Source organism: Boleophthalmus pectinirostris, unplaced genomic scaffold (assembly GCF_026225935.1).
Source record: "Boleophthalmus pectinirostris isolate CB_2022bp ecotype Guang Dong unplaced genomic scaffold, ASM2622593v1 HiC_scaffold_17, whole genome shotgun sequence".
Taxonomy (NCBI): domain Eukaryota; kingdom Metazoa; phylum Chordata; class Actinopteri; order Gobiiformes; family Gobiidae; genus Boleophthalmus; species Boleophthalmus pectinirostris.
In genome coordinates, this window is record NW_026571115.1 from 23,595,515 (window position 1) to 23,612,263 (window position 16,749).

General features: G+C 39.8%; 2 protein-coding genes across 2 annotated transcripts; both read right to left on the bottom strand.

The window, feature by feature from the left end:
* Positions 1-315: 315 nt before the first annotated feature.
* Positions 316-3,745, bottom strand: cbx7a (chromobox homolog 7a). Its single transcript, XM_020927178.2, has 6 exons — positions 3,428-3,745; positions 2,462-2,505; positions 2,236-2,301; positions 2,086-2,152; positions 1,721-2,000; positions 316-1,648 (listed from the first exon to the last, which is right to left on the bottom strand). Exons 1-6 carry the CDS (start codon positions 3,494-3,496, stop codon positions 1,110-1,112), a joined length of 1,065 nt encoding a protein of 354 aa, XP_020782837.1. The 5' UTR covers positions 3,497-3,745; the 3' UTR covers positions 316-1,109.
* A 3,612-nt stretch (positions 3,746-7,357) lies between these two features.
* top3a (DNA topoisomerase III alpha) lies at positions 7,358-16,732 on the bottom strand. The gene is made up of 19 exons (XM_020927149.2): positions 16,238-16,732; positions 16,111-16,170; positions 15,961-16,034; positions 15,809-15,884; positions 15,478-15,586; positions 15,253-15,396; positions 14,665-14,835; positions 14,481-14,581; positions 13,524-13,598; positions 13,325-13,407; positions 12,849-13,059; positions 12,574-12,759; positions 11,209-11,338; positions 11,009-11,122; positions 10,700-10,865; positions 10,474-10,620; positions 10,259-10,381; positions 8,203-8,927; positions 7,358-7,895 (listed from the first exon to the last, which is right to left on the bottom strand). Exons 1-19 carry the CDS (start codon positions 16,466-16,468, stop codon positions 7,708-7,710), a joined length of 3,114 nt encoding a protein of 1,037 aa, XP_020782808.2. The 5' UTR covers positions 16,469-16,732; the 3' UTR covers positions 7,358-7,707.
* Between the last annotated feature and the right edge of the window lie 17 nt (positions 16,733-16,749).

Below are 16,749 nucleotides of genomic sequence, written 5' to 3' on the forward strand. Positions count from 1 at the left end.
AGACCCCTTTGCGTTCCCATGTTGAAGTCATTGGTGGCCCTCTAGTGGTCATTATATGATACTGCTTAAAAACATCTTTTGAGTTCTCATTGTTTAAAAAAAAAAAACATGTTATATCTTGATTGCCGGTGGCTCAGTGGAAAAGTTCAGAGTCCAGCCAGTGCATACTGGCTTTCCTTGGACATGATACTTCACCTGCATTGTCTCCAGTATCTCTAGACTGTTTGAAAGTTTGTGATCACAAATATGGTCAGAATTAAACCATGTCCTGACCAACAGTGTCTCAGATATAAACAATCATGTTTGCTAACCAAAAACATTTTACTAAATATTTATTTGAAAATGCAGTGAAAATAAAAAATATTTCTTCATTCATCATAAGAAAACATTTCATTACGAGGGAAAGACATCATGTACAGAAAATGTGACATTTAGCTTTCAACAAGACATGCAATAAATAATACCTCTACTGAGTAACATACATGTATATACAGTCAGCTTTTTTGTACATAGCCATGGACGGCATCAACAGTGTTTTAAAATGCTAAAAGGATAGAGTGAGCTCGACTGATATTACAAAAATAGAACAATGTAACATCTAGATTTATTTCAGGCAGGCAGCAAACACCTGCTCTCTTAGTACATCTACCCTCCTAATATGCAAAGCCTCATCTTAAGCATTCATTATTTCCTTTGTTTTATTTCTTTTTGTGACAGAAATAAACTCACTGAAGCAGAAGATGAGACACAGATTGCTGGGGCATGCGCACAGTCATATTTACAAAAGGAAAAACAAGTATTGGTAACAAAAAGGAGTTTCTCAAACTAACTCCAAGTTCTCAGACCAGAGCTAAAAGTACAGCTGCATGGAAGTAGTATTAGTTTGTTGTTAACTGCTTTTAAACCCAGTGACTGAAATTCATTCACACAGCAGTTGAGGTCTACAAAGAGTTAGACATTCACGTCTATGTATAATTAAAATGCCACAATGAAAAAACCATCAGGCCTACTTACAGGCAAATGTGTAAACATCTGGTGTCATTTCACGTTACGGATACTTCTATGTAAAAATGAGTGACAAGTCTAGTATAGTCAATCTGAATACCAATTCAGCAGTCCTTAAAGAAGCCCTCCGCCACTGTAGCTTCCTTAAAGATGACTGTAATGGAGTTGATGGTCACCTCAGTAACTATCACCTTCTTGGGGTTTGGTGTGGTTGGATTAATGGAATGCTGTGTTGATGATGTATTATGCCGATTGTCACTTGTCACTTCATCCTCCTTCATCTGTGCAGCACCTGGGTCTTCTGTTTGCCTCCCATGGGTGCTCACGATGACAGAGGTGGTGTTTCTCCTCTGTAAGTTGTTGTTCTGGAATCTGGGACACTCTGACACCTGCTCCACAGCCACCACCTCCTCTTCAGCTGCGGAGCACACAGTCACAGTGTCTCCTGTTACCACCTCAGGCGTACACAAAGTGTTCTTAGATTGGTTGCACGCTAAAGTTGGGGGATTTTTTATTTCTGCTGGGTCATTTTGTGCCTTGCTCTCTGCTGTTTCCCATATGAGTGTTTCGTGCGCGCTGTCCACCTGATCCATTTCCAGGTCATGTTGCTGTAGTGTGGGGGGAGAGCTGCACTCAGACTGACCTGGGAAAAAGGACAATACATTTAATAAAATAAATGGAAAGAAGGATAACTGCAAAAACCTAAGAAACCAACCGTAAACACTGTCACCACATCGGTCTTCTGCGTTGCTTTCAGATTCTTGTTTGTCATCCTCACTAATGCCCTCCCAGTCAGCGTCAAGCTCCTGGTCCGTCCTTACAGGCTGGAGCCGTTTATGAGGCCGCTCTGCCCTTCGACGTGACACCCTGAGCCTCCGCCTGCGGATGGGATGGTGCTCCACATCAGTGCTGGAGGAGCGTGTGAGGGACAGCCGTAGACGAGGGGCTTTCTCTGGAATCTTGTGGGCGCTGCGCAGGTCCATAGCAAAGATGTTCTGTAAAAGTTAGTGATTAGAGTGGACTGTTCACATGATAAAAAATTAGCTTTAAAGCTATTGTAGAAATTAGAGAAGCTGTTACCCGCAGCACTAGCCTCCTTGGTCTGAGACCTTTTTTGCGATAAGCCAGAGCTCTGCTCCTTTCCTGACTGAGGCAACAGAAGGAAATAAACAAGTAATGTTTAATTAAATTTATTTAGAAACTAATTAAATGGAAAAGGTCCGTACTCACCTCTCTTCATAGGCCAGGACCAAGCGAGGGTCCAGAATATTGTCCTCTGGCTCCCATGTACTGTACCTACCACAAGGGAATAAAAATGTTTTACACTTTCTGTAACTCAAGGTTGCTTCCACAATGCAGGATTATACTCCTGCAATGTAGAAGTAACCTTGACTTAGTGTGAGTGAAGTGTTTCATGGGGGTGAGGTCACCACACGATGACTCAAGGCTTACTCACTTTTGGGGCCAGCCCTGCCATTTCAGTAGGTACTCCACATTCCCCTGAGAATAAACAGAGAGGGGGCGGGGTTAGTGCGCTCAGAGCAGGGCACACGATGTCCAGTGCGACGCAGAACAAATGAGTGAAAATAGGATGACTGTCACTTTAAAGTGGGGACGGAGGAAGTCACAGGCATTTTTCTCGTTTCAAGCGATGTTTTTATGGAGGGTGACGTCAATGACAGAGGGGTTGGGTGGCCTCCAAACAGCAGCCTCTCACGCACTGACGTGAGCGCACATGGTTGTTCGAGCGGCGTATTCTACAAAACACGAACGCTTTTTAGATCACCACACCGATGATAGGTGGGGCCACGCCACATGTAAACAACGTGGCGTTGCGCAACAAGAAAAAACAACAGCACTTTCCTAAAGGTGTACAACTATAGTATGCGGTGAAAAACCTATTAGGACATCTCAATAAAATGTCAAATCATTAAACTTTGTTAAGTCACTAAAAGTGGGCTATTGTGCAATGTCAACATGGCCCCAGTGTCAGGCTATAATGCAATATGTTGGACATGGCAGCTGTCAAACGGAACACATGCATTCGCAACGTTGCGATATGTTCACAACAACACACTGTAATCTCTCGTTGCAGCGCTTAAGTTCACAACGTGCCCTCTGAACAAACCATGGCTCACCACCACGCAGCGCTGCGTGACATTACGCAGCACTTTGACAACGCGCGCTGCTGTGACACGGGAAGGTGCGCAGCTGCTTTTAGGAAACACACCCCCTTTAATTTTTACTATCTGCGTAGGCTCCGCCAAAACACATCCATATTTGCTCTACGGAGACATGAGGATGTTCAAAACATTAAACTCTGTCGCATTGAACTGTGGCACGTAAAGTACTGAACTGCGTAATGCGTAGCCTGTTTTTGTGCATGCATGTTTAGAGTAGTGCCGGATTAGTTTGCCCTTACCTTTCGGATTCTCTTTTTTGTAATGGACTCAACTGCAAACACTTGGTCTCCTATTGATGACAGCTCCATGGCTACCGCTGTCCACGGGACACGAACGGAACTGGGTCCTTGTTGTTTTCCACAAGAGCCAAAATAACAGCAACCGAGGAGGACTCAAAAAAACTCACTTCAAGCCTGCGCCGTGGCCTCGTTTGTAAAATGCATTTGTTTTGTCCACAGCACCGCGCACTAAACTCCAGCTGCCCTCGCTCTCTCACTTTGGAAATCTGCGACACAACAACACGGGACAACGCGCTGCTTTAAGCTGGGCGCGCCCCCTTTCCATTGCGTAGTGCCGAGCCCCCAATGAGCGCGCCTGTGCTGTGCTGACGAGCGCGCGCACTCAATTCAGAGAGGGTTGTGGAAGGGGTACAAGGTTACTGTGCACTGAGGGGAAACTGTAGTGTATGTGGGACACCCTGCTGTAAGCCTCGAACTATTCCTACTTTGTATCAGTACAGCGCAATTGTATTATTGTAAACTATATATTAAACATAAAATATAGTTTAAATTGGAGCCGGGAGACAAGTATGGTTTAACTTTCAGACTGCAGATTTGTTGACCTGGTTTATGGTTAATAACTCTGTAATTACATGGGCCTATCACAGAGAACAAAAGTTTCATGTCTTCTAAATAAATAAATAATTCTAAAGAAACACACCAAAAAAGTGATGGTTGTCAATTGAAAGTACTTTAAGTTTAAAATGGCAAGTTTGTGAAGAAATCCCCTGTCAAGTAAGAGTTCAGCTTTTGTGCATCATACATTCCTTCAAAATAGTGAGTCTCCAATAGTTATACAGGCCCTCGCCCTACATCTGAAATTATAATCCTGGAACAGTAACACAAATATAATGGTTTTAAATTTCCATGGAGACAAGGTGATGCCACTAAGACAGGACACGAGTCAGATCTGTGGACAGTTTGTTTTTTTCACCCTCCACAATAAAAACACCAAAGCAATAAACAGATCTATTGAGAAAACCAGGTGCCCCCTCCACCTGAAAAGTTACACACTACACCATTAATTTAGTAAATTTGGAGTGTTTTTCTTCCTAAACCAAGTAAAAAAAAATATAATATAATACTTTATAAAACAAAGCCCAGATAATCTACAACTACAATGTAAATAAAAGCCTGTATTCTTGCCCTTCAGCTATGGCATCATATTTTTGAAAATCCTAACTTTTCCACAGCTGAAAGCAACATGTCCAGTTTGTTTGTCATGTTGTGACATAAAAATGTGATAACTGACATGTTGTAGCAGTAAACTTTTCTTCTTTTAACCCTTTTCCATGCTGAGAGTGTAAGCTCCAAACACATGCAACTCTATTCTTGTATGTAACACATGTTCACATCTCCAGATATGAACACACACTTTACCAAATGGCCCAGAGGTAACTTCCTATTCTCTCAGGTCAGGGATCCAGTTAAGTAAAACTGCACACTTTGTCCATGTTCCAGTGTCTTTCAGCACCTGGAACACTCGCATCACTTACGGGCACTGGGTGCCATGGCAACCGTTTCTACAGCAACTACTGAAAAAGCAGGCCAATGATGCTGATGAGACAGCAGGACAAACTGATAACCAGCAAATGGCTAAACACAGTAATGCACTCACTGCCCGTACTATGAACTTTGACCTCCATGACTTAATTTTCTTCAGTTATCAATGTTTAAATCACAAATACAGAGGATATTCACAATGTTATGTAATTTTGATATCCGATCCATTGTTAACACTTCTCCTTAGGGGTGTGCTAAAATATTGACATATTGTGTTACTAAATTTGGTGATACCATATTGACAGTTATTTTTTGTATATTTAAAAATAAATATATTTTGTGACAGCCCTACAATTTTGTTGCCTTTTTAGAGAAAAGAAACTTGCTTAAGCAAAATATTTGATGTGTTTCATATTAAGTTTATGCAGGAAGTGTTTCAACAAAGAAATACTTTTAAAATGTATTTGGTTCTTAAAAACAGTGATATACCATATCATGTGCAATATACATTGATTATTGCCTTTATCACTAAATTGTGATGTTATTGTGTTGTAAATCATGTATCGTACCAAATCTTGAGGGACTGTGTGATTCCCAGACCACATCCTCATACCACAATTCTGGGTTCAATTTCCTTTTGGCTTCCTATAAAAAGTGTATAAGACAGGGGTGTCCAAACTATGGCCCAGGGGTCAAATGAGGCTCAACTGTTTTTAAGCAGAACTTTGAACTAGAAATTTAAGTAATTGTAATATTATTACCTCAAGAGCATCATACTGTATTGTGACACAGACCTCAATATTTATTAAGCCTTATTAAAAGGTATGGGTGCTCTGTTCAAGCGGTGCAAAATGCACCGATGTGAATGACTCACTCTATAAAATATACTTCAATATGCAGCCATCTGTGAAAAGAAGTTTGGATGCCTTTGGTTTAAGATATCAAAGACTGATGGGTGCAAAAAATTAAGATAAGTGGAATAAACCTTAAACCCTCTGTAAATTAGGTTCAGGTAACATATGCCTCAATGTGAAATTACAAACTGGAGCAATCTGCATTTGCAGGAGAGAAGGTTTTTATATGGAGGAACGTGATGGCTTCCAATATTAGAGGCAAGCCCAATACAACCTTGCAAATGGCTGATCGTGTTTAATCTCGGAAGCTGGTTAGACCAAGTTAGTACTGGATGAGAGACTGCTGGGAATACCAGGTGCCACCAACCACTGTACATATGTGTCACAGTGCATGTGAGAAACAGTAGCTCTAGTGCATAGTGTCCTTGGGCAACTTAACCCATCTTTCCTTGTATAACTTGTGTAAATGCCTTAGGTGATTGGTGGTGGTGGTCAGGGGCCGATGGTGCAGATTGGCAGCTTCGCCTCTGTCAGTCTATCCTACCTCACCACCGCAGAGCAGACGCCTATAGGGTGAACGAATAATGTTAAGTACTTTGGATGTCTTTCAAATCCAATAAAATATCCTCAACTTGTTTGAATTGGTTATCAATTTGCAAGCTGAATAGCAGTTACGTAGCCTAGCTCTTTATAATGTTTTCGTGTTTTACAGCGGCTTTATCTGAACCCTGCTGGGAGCGCGCTCGCCTGAACCGTAACAGAACAAACCAGCCGCGCTCTTCCCGTAAGCCGGGGGTTCAGAAAGCGAGCCGACCGTCACATGACTTATTATCTGCCCGGATACTACTGTGGCAAAGTTAGGAGCCGAGGATGGAGGGATGTAGAAGCAAAAAAAACAACACACAGGACAGCTCCAAAGCGCTCGCTCCCTCCCACGTGTTATGACTCACACATGAGTCACTGAACGTGCCAGTAAGCAGATCACCGCTACTTCCTTGGAATCTCAATCGCAAAGAAAATAAACGGGAAAACTTGCAGCAAAATACCGGGAACACACGAGGTTATAAGAAAGGAGACGCCAAGAAATAATGGGGTAATAAACGCAAGAGGTTCCACTTTTCAGAAGGAAGCAAATCACAGAGGGAATTTATAATAACTTCAGTTCGACAGGATGTTACTATTGAAAAGCTAATAAAGTAAATACATTAAAATAATATAATTATACAAAACATGCTTTGCAAAAGCTTAAATTACTACTAGTAATAACAGAAAAGGACTGTTATTTTGCGGCTTTTTACTGTGACAATGGTAGTTTTGTGCCCCAAGAGTTTGGATAATTTTATGCCCTTTCTTTTAATCCGTCAAGAAAACATAAGCAAAAGAAGAGAAGCTGAAAAGAAGTGTGGCTGAAACCGACTGTTGGAGGAACAAGTGACAACACGAACGAAAACGAAAGTAAACGCCAGAAATGTAAAAAACAAAAGCAAAACGGGCAAGTAATGACAGGTCACTGCCAAAATATAACAGCTTAAAATCAGAATTTAAACGTTTAAAAGTTTATTAGCAATGGCATAAAATTGTATGTTTCTCATATATTGGTTTGACTACACCACACGAGCCCCATATAAAGCAGCTGTTTAAAAAGTTTGTAATCCTTTAAAACAAGCATTGGTACAGTTCTGAAGGTAGGTGTATGCCTGTATTGCCATACAGAGATGCAAAGGCTTATTTTGCCACATCTGCAAGAGCACTGGTGTTTATACTGTGATACTGACTACAGTTATGAATTAAGAACTTAATTAGAGTGTTGAATGATAGACATAGTGAAGGCACTACTGCATGTGTGGTAAAATGAGATGAGAAATGAGAAACACTCAGTTTGTGTCACCGCTGTGGGCAGGTAACACGGGTGTGTCCAGGCAAGTGGCAGATACCACAGTTACGTGGCTTCTTAGCAGCGGGAGCGCTGTTTCCGCCAGCATCTCCCGATTTCTTTCTTCCATTTCCACCTTTGTTATTGTTGCCTGCACCGCTGTTAAACCCACTGCTGTTGTAGCCACTGCCAAAAGCACCTGACAGAGGAACAGAGGTGAAACAAAGTCACAATCCACATATCAAACACAGAAGAGATGCTTTTAGATCGAACTGAGGCTGAGATCATCAGCCTCTTAACTGGAAGTCTTAATGCAGTTGTGAGTCATACTCTTATTATTGAATAAAGATATGAACAAGAAGGATCTCTTGCATTGCAACGCGTTATAAATCATAAGAGATTGACGAGCTACTGTGGATATGCCGTTTGGACAACATTATTCTACTATACATTTAGTATAGCATTACAACAGCATGTAGTGCATTTGTATGTGCTGAATTCTTTACCTGATGGAGGTACATTTTCATCAGCCCACTGGAAGAAGCCACATTGCTGCTCCCTTGGCTTCCCACACGTGTGGAACATCCTGCCCTTGTTGGGACCATCCTTCTGTACTGTCCGTGTGACCGCTGCTTCGTTACAGTTACACATGATCTGTCCTCCATGGTCCCCTGAGCCTCTAGACCTGCCATCCCCAGAGGCATTCTTGAAACCAAGAGAAGGCCTGGGCTGGCTGTTCCTGGGAGGGGGCAGTGCTGACGATCCCTGCTGAGCACATTCATTGGCCCATAAGAAGAAGTTACAGCTGCCAGCATTGCATTTGTAAAACTGGCGTCCTTGGTTGGGACCATCTTTGCGAACTGTTAAAAGGACTGCGTTTTGTCCACAATTACAAACAATAGCGTCATTACTGTTGATTCTACCATTAACAATGCCACCCGGTGGAGGTTGAGGTGGAGGAGTCCAAGAGGACACCGCCACAGGGGGTAAAGGACGAGAGTTTGAGTTTCTGGTGGATGCTGGGCCTGAGGGTGCCGCTCTGGTGGGTGCTGTTTTTGTGGGCGCAGCTGGATGGGAGTCTGCTCCTCCATTGCCCCCTCCACCTCCAACCGATTTGAGGTACTTCAGGTCCAGTACTTCTCTCAGTGTCTCATCACAACCTCCAATGCAACCCACAAACTCCAAAGGCATCATAGGCGGAAGGCTGCCCCTGCGGAACTTAAACTTCAGCCTAAAAAAAAGAGGAAATGTCACAGAAGTCAAAACAAATTAAACTTGTTGAGCTTATTTTTCTCTTTAACACTGGCAGTAAAGCATCTTCACTGATGGATATGTCAGGCATTTGAAGAGTAAAAGGTCTATTATACAAGAGTAATATCTTGCTTGAAATTGTAAATTCTGCTGTTTGCCTTGAGCAAACAAAGTGGGAGGTGACTGCAGCTTTTTGTGCAGTACACATTTTTATACAATTAACAAAATGCAATGGGTCAAACAAGTGGAAACACAAAGCGGATCTTGGTTATGGTCAATTGAAAATGATCTGTGTGATAAAAAGCCAAAAATCTGAAATGATTTCTTTGTGATTAGTAACATAATATTGCCATTGTGATCTTTGAGGTTGCTGCAGTATGAATCATACACCTCTGCAGATATGTGATATCAGCAAATGAAGTTACTAAAAAGAATGAAGTATGAATCAAACCACATTAAAGGAAAAACACATACTATTCAAACTGTGGTTCAACTGTCCTCTGGAGCAGCCTGGTTGCTGTGGTAACAAATGCTGGTGTGTAGCATTTAGGTGCAGTGTGAGTGAGCATGCCCTATATTTGGACTGAGCTGAGGCACGTGCTCAAGAAGTTAGCGCCCAATTACGTAAACAAGATTTTCTCAACAGCAAGTCAAAATCATGCAATTCACTTCACTGGGGCACAGAAAATAGGAAAAAAATGCTAATTGAATCATCAGATGTATGACATGTTCTCAAACTAATCTTAAGATGGGAACCAAAAATAAGATATAAATCTAAAGAAGCAGTTGGTGTATCTCTTTGGAGTGTCATAGTCAATTGTTATGTGATTTTTTTTTAAATGCAAAGGTCCTCATATGGAGGCCATAAAGGTCAATTTAAATGATGAAGTTAAATCTTAAAACTACTTCCTGCTGCCATCACACTTGACATGACACACATAATGAAACAAACTACAAATGCAAGTAGTAATGAGTATTTTCATAACCGGCAGACACTTTGAATGCTGTAGTTGGTCCAATACCAAAATAAAATAAATACATAAATAAAATTTGCTATGTGCTCTATTTCGCAACTGGTATTAGCATAAACATATGCAGAAAAGGGCATTTATGATGACTCCATAAGGGCTGTTCATGTGTACCCATATATGAACCTGCTCTGCTGCTGCCCCTAAAGTGGGAACAGTGACAAGAGCCAGTGTCCCTGAGAACAACTGAACAAGACTTTAATATTGCTGATGTTGTCTATTTTAGCTTATGTTGTCTCATCTTTATGCACAAACCATAACGACTAACACACTGAATACTAACATGTGAACAGGATGGGGCCGACATGTTGGGCAGATGCTGTCGTCTCTGTTGACCTCCAAAACCATATCAGGGAACCACACAGCTGTCTTACAGGCTGGATAACCCGTGCAGGAGAGGTACTTACTACAGAGAAAGAAAGAGGCAGGCATTGACAACTGCAAATTGCCAATAGTATTTTTTGCTGTTTGGTATTTAGGGAAAAACAACTATTTTACTTTCTTCCTTCACGCTTCTTCTTAAGAACCATGTCACGGCCACAGTTGGGACATTTCCTAACTGGCAGAGGCATCTCCATATCCTGCTGCTCCTCTTCTGTGATTACTTGAGCTGCCCCCAAATAAGGGGACAGGGCTTCATCTAATCTGAAATGAGTCAAAAGCCTATTAATATACCTGGACTCACTTTGTCCATATATGACCATCAGAAGCTCAACCAACTAACTTCTTAGCTTTTCTAACAGACTCGATGAACACGGTTTTGTATTTTTGAATATAATGCTGCAGTACAGTTTGTTTATCCTTCCTCCCTTCAGACACCAGTTTGAGATCTGCTTCCAGTTCAGCACGCAGGTTCGGTTTGGACATCTCATAACCCATGGAGTTATACCCTAAAATATAATGCAGCAAGACAGTATTGTTACTATTACAGTACATATTACAGTAATATTTAGCATTTTTAAATAAAAGATTTCAATAAATAAGTGGATTTTTTTTTTGACCGTAATATCAAAGTGTAAAAACGGATTCATACCTTCTACCAGTCCCATTCCCAGTTCTCCAGGTAGGAACCTCTGGTCTGCTGTAAGTCCCACATACATCCTGCTCTTTATGGTCTCTATGTGGTCAGCGTGGGTTGCATCTGTGCCTGTAAATCAACATTCCACAGTCTGACAAGTCAAAAATATGTGGCTTTGGGGATATAAGTACAGAATGGATTACTGTTGTGAATACCAATGCCATGTTTCTCCATCAGGGATATCAGGTCAGCTTCAGTGAGTAGCTGTGGAGGACTTGTCTGACCGTCCAACATCTCAATAGCGGTCGGCTGAAACTGAGATCCTTGCTCATAAACTGGAATAATCTTGAACATTAAATAAAAAATTATGAGATGCTCTTACATACAAATCAATGACACAGAAAGAACCAAGTATTAGTAACGCACAGTCTCACATAACTGTAGGCATGGTGAAAAAGAGTAGTTTGGTAACCTGGTATTGTTCAACTGCTTTATGTCTGTTCCCTCACTACATCACATTTTGGTTTGCTTTAAGGTGCACTGTTTAATTATCTGATTTCTGGTGGAAGGGTCTCCAACTTGCTTGTCTCTATGGAGATATGATAATAATGATCCATCTCACTAAATTTATCTATCTCACATTTATTACATTACAACTGTTTTATTAATACAGTATAATACATTCTTTCTGTGAATGGCCTCACCTTGCCACAGATCTGACCTGTAGACTTATGCATCTTGTATTCATTAAAATACAATGAAAAACAAGAATTACTAGAGATTGCCAAGTTGAATGCTGCTCTGTGGAACAAAGCAATAATATGAAATGAAAGAGAAACAGTTGGCAGATCTTCTATTGAAAAATGTGAATAGAAACGTTTATACCATAATGTATATTATATTGTATGTATACATTATGGGCCAAAACATTTTCATAAGACAATCAGTTGATCGACCCTCCACCAGAAAACCTTTATAGTGCTATACCTGCTTGTCTCTGATCTTGCGAGATCGCAGAAGCTACGCGAGGTTGGGTCAGGTTAGTACTTGGCTGAGAGGTTGCTGGGAATGCTAAGTGCCAACAGTTGCTTTTGTGGAAACTGTTGTTGTGTTCTTAGGCAAGGCACTTTGCTCACAAAGCTTAATATGACTGTGGTGTGCATGAGCGTTGGTCAGAGGAGCCGATGGCACAGATTGGCAGTAATTGCTTGAGCTAGTCTACCTCAGGGCAGCCTCTACCTCTACAGACTGTGGAGTAAGTGATTAATGCAATGTAAAGTGCTTTGGGTGTATAAGGCACTATATAAAGGATTTTTTTCTTTGAAATTAATACTAAAGTAAAACATTAATCATAATAGGCCATTTGTGCTGACAGAGACACCACTGAACTGTAACAGTTTTGGTTTCATTTAAGCAGAGACAGTATGGTGGAAATATTAACCATAAACCAGTTCCAAACATCTCCATTTTGAGTTAAAATGCAAATTCTACCACAGAATTATGACCTGCCCTCAAACTAAAATTTAAGCTATAGGTAATTATATAGAACTATATAGAAAATATTTTTTGTTTAAAACTACCTTGGCACTCCATTTGTCATAGGGGTAAACATCCAGATAGTTTCTCGCAATAATCATAAGTCCAGAAGCTGTGAACTTCTCCTGAGCAATGTCAATGTCCACCACTGTCTCCTGTCCCAAAGCATCCAGGGACACACAGGCCAGGAAGTGTCGTACAATAAACTCATACACACGACCTTCATTTCCCTGCACACATCAAGTTAACAAAAAAACTAATGTTAAGTAGTACAAAAAGATACCATTGAGTCTAATTTGTTGTCATGTATTAATATAACCTGGAGACTGTTTGTGAACTTAGTGGGATGGATGGGAGGGTGGGCCTGGTCAGAGTTCTTGCCCTGTCGTGGATTGGGACCCCCAGGTTGATCAAGGACACGCTGTGCAAATGTTCCCCATGCTTGACTTTGAGTCTGCAGTTCAACCAAGGGAGCCAGGGCTAAAGTTGCAGGAAAAATGTTGGTCTCCGTTCTGGGGTAACTGATGAACCTGTGCACATAAAAAAAAAAAAAAACTGACTCTTTCGTAGCATTTTACATTAGTATTCTCTAATTCATCAAACTGTAAAAGACCATTTCAATCTCACAATGGCACAAATGCCATTTATGCCAGCATATCATTGAAAAGTGTGTGCATATTTTGTTTGTTAATTATTTTTTTTGGCTGTATGGACAGCCTAAAAATATATGGTAAACTTTCTTCTGAAAAAACAAAACAAAAAAAAAAACAATTGAATGAAAATAGTTAAACTTACCCCTGAGTATAAAGCTTCTCAGCAATTTTCATAGTTTCTTTTGCATTTATTTTTAACTTTCGTGAAGCAAGTTTCTCAAGTTCCTAAGGATGAAAGAAAATATGACATTGGGACATAGTGAACTAAAGTTATTCTGCCGTAATCCAGTCTACGCAGAACAATGTATGTAAATGCATCACGAGTTGTTTCATTTTCTTACCACAGTGTCCAAAGGCAGGGGTCTCCATTTACTCTTTGGTTTGCTGGTTACTGAGGTGACTGTTGCCATGGGATCCTAGAAATGAATACAATTATTTTCAAAGATGTACAAGTATATTTTGGGACCTATTTATTTATATCTGGAACTTTAGTCAATTTGACAGAGCGTGGTTCTGCGTTCTCTTGAGGTAACAGCTGCTGGGAGGAGGAGAGCTTATGAATGTGGATGCTATTACACCTGGGATTTGAGAAACACATACTTGGAATAGGTCCATGCAAACTCTGCAACTCTGCTCGTAAGTGGACAACATCACTGCATAAAATAACACCAGGACTAACATTTGCGCACATGTTCTTTTGTTACTGTACATAAGATCAATTTTTAATCTATATTCCAACCTACACTGTAGTCCTGATCACTAAAGTGGAAAAGCTGAATTGGGGCTTTAATTAATTATAATCATGAATACATTTTTATGAAGATACGATAAAGTATAGTAAAGACTTAAACGTTTAGGACAGGGAAAACTTGCATTGGATTCTTTTTTTTAATCACAGAAATACATTTCAGCTTGAGTCCTTTAGAGCATTGCAGAAAGAAATATTTTTGCATGCAACTTTATTTTATTTGGTTTTGTGTTATTTTAAATCTCTAAATGGCTGTGCCCTTGATATGATTGTAGATTGTTATTGTTTGCATATTAGATGGTACACACACAGGGTAGGGCTAACAGCATGCTGTGCAGTTATAAACTTTATGAGCTTGATTTATCAGAAATTAGTTTGAAACCATAATATTTTTAGGTTTGTATGTAGCTTAGCATCTGGACACATAACAATGCTAGACTGTAACACAAATAGATGCAGCATGTAAAAACAAATTTAGGGAGATATAAAAAATCTGACATAATTACTTATGATACTTTAAACCAAACATCTAGATTTGTGAAACTCTCACCTCCATACAGATTTGGTAGAGAACTAAGCATGCAGTGTGGTTGAACAGACGATTTCTTTTCCAGCTAAACTCCACTGTATCTTCTTTAACCTCATGGATCACTGCACAAAATGACAGAAAGTACATTTGTTTAAAACCATGAGGATGCATTTATACACTACTTTTCTACTTTTCTATACAGTACCTTTAATCTTGAAAAAGGTCTCTGGAATAAATGCTTGAATTGCTTTAAACCGCTCTACCACAAAACCCAAAGTGGGAAACTGACAACTTCCATATGAGATTAACTGATTTGCCAGAGACGCTGGGAAGATCTTCTGTAGTCGCAGTGTCTGGAAACGTGTGAAAGATGCCCCTGAAGAAAAGCATGTATTATACACTTTAGTACTTTTTCAAATGTAAATTAGTTAAAGCTAGAGTACTTTATTTTTAACCAAGTGAGGAGAAAAGTTATTTAAATTTTGATTTCTAGTTCTCACAAACCGTTTGGCACATCACTAGTATTTTTGTGGCCACTAGCACAGCTTTACAACAGCTTTTTCAAATGGAAAAGAGAAGCCACATTTGCTCAGCTCTCATCCCAAAGTATCATAGTGACTCATGTGGCTTTTTCTTACATCTATGAAATGTTTTCTAATTAGATTAAGACAGTGTGTAGTCGTCTGATTAGATTTTTACAGTACCTAACATTCTGCTTTAACAGTATACATAAACAAATTGTACTAATTTGAATACATGTTGGAAACTTCAGCTTTAAGGAGTATCATTTTACCTATCCGTAGGTCCAGTTCCTGGCGCACATCCACAGCATCACTGACATTCACATCTGGCTCAGTCAGAGTCTCACAAGCTCTTCTGATTGAATTGGGTGTAATTTCAGAGAATTTAGCTCGAAAAACTTGAATATTAGCTTTCACTAAAACAAAAATATATCACATCTTCATCAGGTACAATTTTTCTTGTAGAAATAAGTTTATGAACATTTACAGTATTTTACCTGTTTTGCAAACATCAATTACTTCAAAACCAATGTTTTCTCCTTCACGATCACAATCTGTCCAGATAATCAGGGCCTGGCATTGCCTTGCTTCTTTCTCCAATGTTCGCTGGACATGTAGGTAAATGTTGACAAAACAAAGGCATGAGTAGAACACTGCCACAGTTTTATCTCACCTCATATGTTAAAAAGATAGCTGAGAGATTTGTTAACTTAATTAAAATGTATAAATTACAAAATAAAATCTCTGAAAATAAATGTCTACTTTAAATATTGATTATTTTACTATGATAACTGTGAATTAAATGATATGAAAATAGATATACAATACCTTTATTTGAATCATGTTGTCAGGGCAGTATTTCTCTACCTCAGCATCAAACAGCAGTACTGGGTTGCAACTGTGCCTATTGAGAATTCCAATTTTGGGTTTAACAGGTTATATATCATACACTATAAATCCACTGTAGCCATTTAACTTACCATTTCTGAAATGGTGCCTTAAATTCTAAACCCAACAAATGACCGGACACAGAAGTCATTGTTACTGTAACATTCTGGCAAAATAAGTAAATGTTGTCAGGAGCTAATCAGACGACACCAACAAATACATAAAATAAATGAATAATTTACCTGTCCAAAGAGGTGATATTCAAACTCGTATATTTTGTTAAACTTTGACAGCCCTTCCCTCTGAAATAAAAATGCAGGTTAGAATTTGTTTCATATGTTGATAGTTCATTTAAAATAATTTATTTACCCTCCGAGATCTACCACTGGACATGATTTCTGCGATGCCTTTAGCTGCATCATTCTTCTCTGCAACACACAGGACCCGTTTGATCTGAGTCCGATTTCGATTCATTTTTGCAAGCTGATGTGTCTCCACAGCCAGTCCAGTCTGAGTGGCAAGGCGACACCTTTGGAGTACTATGCCCTGTACTCCAGCTCGTTTCAATAGATGTCTACCCAATAGATGCACAACTACCATACCTGTCTAAACGCACAAAGTTGAGTGCCACCACTTTCTCCCCATAACAGCTTTAGCATGTTAGCTGAATGAGCTTCCTGTACTCTGTCTCACAACAACCCTAACATATTTTAACGAATCTAATCCAGATGCCTTTACTTCTAACCACTGACATAACATATAAAAATAAAGAACAAATATTTTCAAAGCTACTTCAATCGAATTATTTGCCTCGGTTTGACTTTGTTTACAAAACCCGCGCCTGCTTGTCAAATAGTGCCGTAAAAAGACTCGTTGTCGTG

What these genes read in the sequence shown, in the direction of transcription:
- cbx7a (XM_020927178.2), bottom strand. Translation starts at nt 3,496, where the DNA reads ATGGAGCTGTCATCAATAGGAGACCAAGTGTTTGCAGTTGAGTCCATT. An exon ending in CAAAAAAGAGAATCCGAAAG is followed by an intron (nt 2,506 to 3,427) that starts GTAAGGGCAAAC and finishes GTTTATTCTCAG; the next exon opens with GGGAATGTGGAGTACCTACT. An exon ending in ATGTGGTGACAGTGTTTACG is followed by an intron (nt 1,649 to 1,720) that starts GTTGGTTTCTTA and finishes CCTTTTTCCCAG; the next exon opens with GTCAGTCTGAGTGCAGCTCT.
- top3a (XM_020927149.2), bottom strand. Translation starts at nt 16,468, where the DNA reads ATGGTAGTTGTGCATCTATTGGGTAGACATCTATTGAAACGAGCTGGA. An exon ending in ACAACATGATTCAAATAAAG is followed by an intron (nt 15,587 to 15,808) that starts GTATTGTATATC and finishes CTACATGTCCAG; the next exon opens with CGAACATTGGAGAAAGAAGC. An exon ending in GAGAAGCTTTATACTCAGGG is followed by an intron (nt 13,060 to 13,324) that starts GTAAGTTTAACT and finishes TTATGTGCACAG; the next exon opens with GTTCATCAGTTACCCCAGAA.